General features: G+C 34.7%; 1 protein-coding gene across 1 annotated transcript; it reads left to right on the forward strand.

Moving 5' to 3' along the window:
• Window positions 1-1,276: 1,276 nt before the first annotated feature.
• LOC130811517 (G-type lectin S-receptor-like serine/threonine-protein kinase At5g35370) lies at window positions 1,277-7,010 on the forward strand. The gene is made up of 2 exons (XM_057677840.1): window positions 1,277-5,837; window positions 5,919-7,010. Exon 1 carries the CDS (start codon window positions 2,868-2,870, stop codon window positions 5,484-5,486), a length of 2,619 nt encoding a protein of 872 aa, XP_057533823.1. The 5' UTR covers window positions 1,277-2,867; the 3' UTR covers window positions 5,487-5,837; window positions 5,919-7,010.
• Window positions 7,011-7,220: the final 210 nt, after the last annotated feature.

A 7,220-nucleotide genomic window follows, 5' to 3' on the forward strand; every position in this document is an offset into this window, starting at 1 on the left:
TCCTTTTATGAAATGGTATCCATCACTTTCTTTAATTCTAAATGCTACATTCTTTCTCTTTTTTAATATCATCTACAATTCTAAACTTTTTGTCTTATCTTTCTATGAACTAAACTACTCCTAAAAACTTGTGTCCATCCCATTTGAAGCAAACTCAAGAAACGAATACTTTTAGCCAGTCGAATACTAGTAGGAGCATGTATGTTGGGTTTCAGAACATTATGTGACATTTTATAAGGTTTTGAGAACACTGTTAGTTGGATACCCTTTTCTCTCTTTTTTTCAAATAAAAAAAGTTTCTTATTTCTAAGTTTAGCTTGGCTAATAGCATTGTGACACGATATGCATATAACTAATCTCTATGGGAGGGTCTCTTATGGTAGCAATGGCTCTGTGTTGTATGTGGGAGATGTTGCCTGTAGAGGTGTTCATTCGGGTCATCGAATCAATTTCGGGTTAGGTGTTTCGAGTTGGTTCAATGTCTACATTGTTTTTACATCATTTTAAATTCATTTAGAAGTTGAGTTAAGTCAGATTCGATTTCAAAGTTGGATAAATATTGGATCATGAGTTTAAGTAGTAACTAAATTTTACCATAAAAGTTTTTGAACCATTATGTTTGATCAAATGTTAATATTGAATATTGGAATTGCAATCTTTCATTTTACCAAATAATACTAAAATTTGAAATTTAGAAATTAAAAATCTAATGATTTCAAACAAACTTTAAGATTTGTAATTATAGAATTGAAAATTGTAAGTTTCCAACAATAAATTTGAAATTTAAAATTCATAATTTAAAAATTTTATAATTTAAAATTGAATATTACGTTTTCAATTTAATTCTTAATTCCTGAACACTACCTTAGATATTTTTGAATAATAAAAAAAAGTTGATACTTATTGCAATTCAGTATCATCTTGCATTAGTTTCTTTTCCTGATTCTCAGGATTGTTCCTGATCATAGATAAGGTAGGTATTTGTTTAGGTTTTAGAGTTTGAAAGGGCCTTAAAATTAGAATACGTTAGTTAATGAAGTAAACACTTAAAAATTTGCAATTTATGACTAGTTCTTTTATCATTTAAGAATTATATGACACGTCTATATTTTTAATGTTAAGTATAATATATAGGATTCGTATTTGTTATTTTTTCAAACACCCTTTTTCAGTTCAGAATCAACCTTTCATAAATAGGATTTATTTTTTCAGTTTGCCTAGGGCCGTACAATATCAACAACGGGACCCCGGACTCCTCAATTTCACCGCTTTCCTATAAATCAATCCCCACTACACCTCACATCTTCGGATCAAAATGGCAACTCATCTTCCATATCCATAATAACAAATTAATCATTTTATTTTTTCAATTCTTCCATTTAATCTTCAATAGTGAAAGCTTATAGTAATATTCTGTGTTTTTCATCTTTGCATAATGGTGTTTTACTTTACCTGATGAGTGAGGATTGAAGTCATCTGCAAGTTCTCTGTCTTCTAGCTATCATCTTGCCGTATTGGTTTTTATTTCTGTGAATATTTTTAAATGAAATTGGCGAGTTTGGTCAAGTTTGAGATGTTGGATTTTGGCTACAATTGGGGGTTTTATCCATGCTTAATTCGATTAAGACGTTGAGTTTGGCCAAATAAGTTAGCATTTAGATTTTGCATATGTTTAACACAAATTGTAAAGACTGTAGTGCAGTGTTTTTTCAGCCAGTTTCCTACGACGCCGTCTCGACGGCTCAAAACAAGAATTCTTAACTAAAAATTTTTATTATTAGACTATTAAATCCAAATATAAGACTATGTCTTACGATGAAATTGTCTCGTACGAAAATTTGGATTCTGTTTATTGCTGGTTTGCTACATTAATGAAGTTTAAAGTTTCTGCATAATTTGGTTGAGAATTATGAGGTTGATTTATTTTGGATGCTTTAATACGTCTTTAGGTAATTTGGATTTTTTGCACTTTATGTCAATTTTCACCAAGTAACACAGATAGATATACAATAGTTTCTAGCATTGTAAATTAAACTTGATTAGGAATTTGACAATGGTTGGATCGTTTTGAGAGTTTTAGTTTAATTAATAAAAGAATCAAAAGCTTTATAATCATTAAGCTAGTTTCAAGCATTGTAAATTAAATTTTATTCGTTTACGTAATGGTCTATATCTTTGTTTCTAAGGGTCGTTCATGTTATGAATTTTTGCTTTGGGCATCGAAAATCTCTGAGACGGCCTCGAAAATAAAACTCATATCTTTATCAATTGGTTTTCTATTGTTTTTGGTTGGTTGTTAATTTTTAATTTTTTAGTGGTTAAACAGTAAAAATTGTTTAATAAATGAGTTTTATTTAGCTGAAAAGCTATTTATAGTAACTTTTTCATTGACTTTTGACTTGACATATTTTATCTCTAATAAAAAGCCAATAAATAATTTTTATCAAACATCTCCTCCATCATCACGATAACAACTAGTTTAAACAGCCAACTTATCAGTCAATACATTCGTTGGTTGAAAAACTATTTCGGTTAACAGCTCTAGCTAATAGCAATTTACTAAAAATCGACTATTATGAAGATGTTTGGTAAAAATTAAAAAAAAAAAAGCCAACGAATGTCCAACTGTAATGTGAATATCCCAGTATGGGCTTCATAAAGTCATTAACTAACATATCCCTACCCCCAAGCCCCAGCTGATGTTTGCAACCAATTGACTTAGCTCAACCAAGAGACAATTATATTGGTCAAATATTGTTTGCATTGTATATTTTATACAACTACAACTTATTGCAGACTAATTCCTGATTTTCTTTAATTATTGAACTCCTTTCTTGCTTGTTTATGCATCTTTCCCTTTGTTTTCTATGGATTCCTTCTTAATTATCCCTGCCACATTAATTTTCTTTTCTGTGATCACCCCCATTTCTGGCTCTTACCAATACCATATTACCCCAAACTATAACATTTCGTACTTACAATTCGTTGACGATCATGGTGCTTTCCTATATTCTCAAAACAGAACTTTCATGGCAGCTATTTGTAATCCAGGAAAGCAACAAATCAAATTCTACTTGTGTGTCATACATGTTCCATCCACCACTATTATTTGGTTGGCTAATCGTGATGCTCCTATGTCAATATCAGGTAAGCTTCTGCTTTCTTCTGATGGTATTACAATCTCTGATGAAAATAGTAATAAGAAATGGTCAACCCCATCATTGCATTCATCTGTCTCAGCCCTGATTCTTACTGAATTCGGTAATCTTGTGTTGCTTGATCATAATAACGTTTCTCTGTGGGAGAGTTTTCGGTTTCCTACTGATACTGTGGTGGTAGGTCAATTGTTACCAGTTGAGGGTTCGTTAACCAGTTCTGTGTCAGATAATGACCTGTCGAGGGGCAATTATAGTCTCTCTGTTACATCCTCGGATGTCATACTTCAATGGTCTGGATCAACATATTGGAAGCTATCTATGGATCCTAATGCACAGCGGAATTCAAATTATGTGGTTGAATATCTAAAGATTGATGCTAGTGGTATTACGCTTTTTGCTCGTGATGGGTTAGTTGTTGTTCTTCAAGTCAAATTGTTGCCATCTGATTTCCGGTTTGCTAAATTGTATCCAAGTGGGCATTTCAAAGTCATTAGCTACTCGGGTAGAGATCAGACTGAAGATTTTGTATGGCCTCGTGACAGTTGTGATGTTCCATATGTCTGTGGCGGAATTAAGGTATGCAGTATGGAGGGAACATCTAATGGCCCTGTTTGTTCATGCCCTTCTGGGTTTAACTCTGATCATCAAACAAATGGGTGTGTTCTGCGTGACGCCTCTTTGTCGTTACCTTTTGCTTGTAATTCTTCCGATGATCAAAGTTTGAAAAGTTCTCGCAACATCTCATACTTGGGTTTGGGGGTTGGCGTAGGTTCTTTTCTTACCAAATTTTCAGATCCTGTTAAATACGGAATAGAGTTGTCCATGTGTAAAAACCTCTGCTCAAAAGACTGTTCGTGCTTGGGATTGTTTTACAAGAACTCATCAGGTCTTTGTTTCTTGAATCAACATCAGTTGGGATCATTTATGTCGAATGTAGCTGTTGGAAGTGATTTTTTGGGTTACATCAAAATGTTTGATGCAGTGTCTGCAACCGATGATACTAATGATACTTCTAGAAGTCGAAGACAGGTAATTACGTTGGTAGCTTTGATCATCTTTCCGTCGTCTTTGCTCCTAGTGATTGCTGGATTAGGTTTTCAAAGGTGGAGAAAATGGAAGAGGTCCATAGTTGGACCTGAAAAGTCAGGCCACCTAAGCTCTTCGGGAGAATCAGAGGCCTTCTCGATACCTGGGTTACCTGTGAGGTATGATTACGAGGATTTAAGGGTAGCAACCGGTAATTTCAGCAGCCTGATTGGTTCTGGAGGATTTGGGGCGGTCTATAAAGGGACCTTACTGGATGGAACTGTTGTGGCTGTCAAGAAAATAACCAATCTCGGTGTTCAAGGAAAAACGGAATTCTGCACAGAGATAGCAGTCATTGGAAATATTCACCATATGAACTTAGTAAAGCTTAAAGGCTTTTGTGCTCAAGGAAGTCAGCGTTTATTGGTTTACGAGTACATGAACCATGGATCTTTGGACCGAATTCTGTTTGGTAACGGTCCTGTCCTGGAATGGCAAGAGAGATTCAATATTGCTCTTGGAACAGCACGCGCCCTTGCTTATTTGCATAGCTGTTGTGAACATAAGATCATTCATTGTGACGTGAAGCCAGAAAACATTCTTTTGCATGATTTTTTCCAACCAAAGATTTCTGATTTCGGGCTGTCAAAATTGTTGAGCCCTGAACAATCCAGTCATTTCACGACAATGAGAGGCACTCGTGGGTATCTTGCACCAGAATGGCTTACTAGCTCTGCAATCTCAGAAAAAACAGATGTTTATAGCTATGGGATGGTACTGCTGGAACTCGTTAGTGGAAGGAAAAACTGCTCGCCACAGCGAGTGCAACAAAGCCATAGCCTAGATGGTGGAAATAATACGGGTAATAGTTCATCAGCTTCATGCAGATCAGGAAGTCTTTATTTTCCGATGTATGCGCTGGATATGCATGAACAGGGCAGGTACTTGGAGCTTGCTGACCCAAGACTCGAGGGTCGTGTAACAAGTGAAGAGGTCCAAAAGTTGGTTTGTATTGCTTTATGCTGCGTTCATGAAGAATCGTCATTTAGACCAACCATGGTGAGTGTAGTTGGAATGCTTGAAGGGAGGATTGAATTTGATCATCCTCGATTAGAATCTTTGAATTTCTTACGATTTTATGGACGCCGCTTTTCTGAACCTTCCATCATTGGAAATGACGGACAGCAAATGAGTTATTATCGAACTAATGCCTCAGCTTCGAGCACAAGTGGAAGTGGTACAGTACATAGTTATAGTAATCCCTCTTATGTTTCGTCTCAGGAAGTTTCAGGTCCAAGATAGATTGTATGGCTAAGCTATCCTAGTTTTTGTAATTAGTAGAGATGTTTGCTAAGCTATCTTGTAATCCTTTATGAAGGGTCAGTCGTCAGCGAGCATGATTTACTTTACCTCATCTGTCTTTTTTTCGTTCTTGCTGATGGTAAACTGTCATAGGACAGCGACTGTGTCCTTGTTTAGTTCATAGACAGGATTTTCGAGAAGAGCATATGAAAATTCCAAAATCAATGGAAATTCATAGTCAAAGTTAAGGATGCCAAAATGGGTGGTGGATGTGGTATGCCTTCTCCTATATCCATAGTCCATACCCACCTAAAATTTTCATATCCAGCACGTACGCACTACCTATGGCAGGTAAAATTTTTTCACGGAAAATATTCAATAAGGTCTCAATTGATATGTGCTGAGTAAATATTTGCCGTGTAATCTGCTCAGCTTTAGTCTCCGACTAATGGACAGAAGACGAGGGAAGCAATTGAACACAGAGAGCAATATGTAGCAAGTATGTATCAGAATTTCAGCCACTTTATGATCTGAACACATCCTTGTTTCTTCAACAAGGCAAACATGGAATAGAATTAATCCCTAAGGAAAATAAGCCATAAAATCAGTCTAGTGAGTCATGAAGCATCGTATATTATCATCCATTATATTGTTATGTAATCAGATTGTACTTGTACGAACAAAGGATCATATGTTGGATCAAGGTAAATAATGCTAGAAATTTAGTCACTGACATAGTATTAAAGTGTCTTTGGAGATAAACTAGTGAAAGATCAGGGACTGCAAAAGCAAGCTAAGCAACAAAAAGATTTATGCACATACAAAATCAGAAGCTTGCAAGGTCTTGCTCATAGAAATGCAGCAAAATTCTACTGAATGTGAAACATCAAACATCCCATATTTGATTTGCAAGCACATCATTTATGAGTAATAACCTGATAAATAAATGACCTGGAGTTGTACGAGACTGTCTCACCGTGAGACGAGCCATACAAAATGTCCGTTATGCTAAAAATTTCTATTATTGGGTTATTTAAGCCAAGTATTAGGCACGTCTCACGGTGAAATCATCTCAAGTTTCTTCTATTTCAACCTGAATTATGTCAATTAAAATTTATTAAACAAGTAATATATTTTTAATACAAGGTAACACTTTTTTGGTCATATAGTGATGCAGTTGACATGAAAGCACAAGGACATTGCACATCAAGAATTAAGATGATCAGTAACTCAAAGCTGTATTTCATCAAACACCTTGAAGACAAGTCTAGACATACTAACATTTCAGTCTTAAATCCAGCACTAAATTGTGTATGGTTAAAGTTTAAACGAAATTATATAGAAATAAAAATTAAGCAGAATTATCCTAACAAATTGGGCAAATTTTGCAAATAAATGGAGAGCAAACCCTGACTTCTGAAAATATAGAAAAATTATGGAGAAAATCATAGTAAACATCAGATTTTACATAAAAAACACTTGAGTAATAATATTAAAACATCAAATCAGAATGAAATTGAATAACCAAAAAGAAATTAAATTTACCATGAAAAAAATTCTAGATTTTCAACGTTTGATTTGCAAGTAGCAGCTTTCAAAATTCGTGACTTCAACACTTTTAATAGCACGTTTTCAATAATAAAACCAATATTTCAATCCCATCAATGGAAAATTGTTGAAAATAAGGAGTTTTAAAAATAGTAACCTTTGACAATCGGCAACAATTCATAGCAA

This window comes from Amaranthus tricolor, chromosome 4 (assembly GCF_026212465.1).
Source record: "Amaranthus tricolor cultivar Red isolate AtriRed21 chromosome 4, ASM2621246v1, whole genome shotgun sequence".
In the NCBI taxonomy this organism is placed as follows: domain Eukaryota; kingdom Viridiplantae; phylum Streptophyta; class Magnoliopsida; order Caryophyllales; family Amaranthaceae; genus Amaranthus; species Amaranthus tricolor.

Excerpts from the sequence above, each read along its gene's own strand:
- LOC130811517 (XM_057677840.1), top strand. The coding sequence starts at position 2,868 with ATGGATTCCTTCTTAATTATCCCTGCCACATTAATTTTCTTTTCTGTG.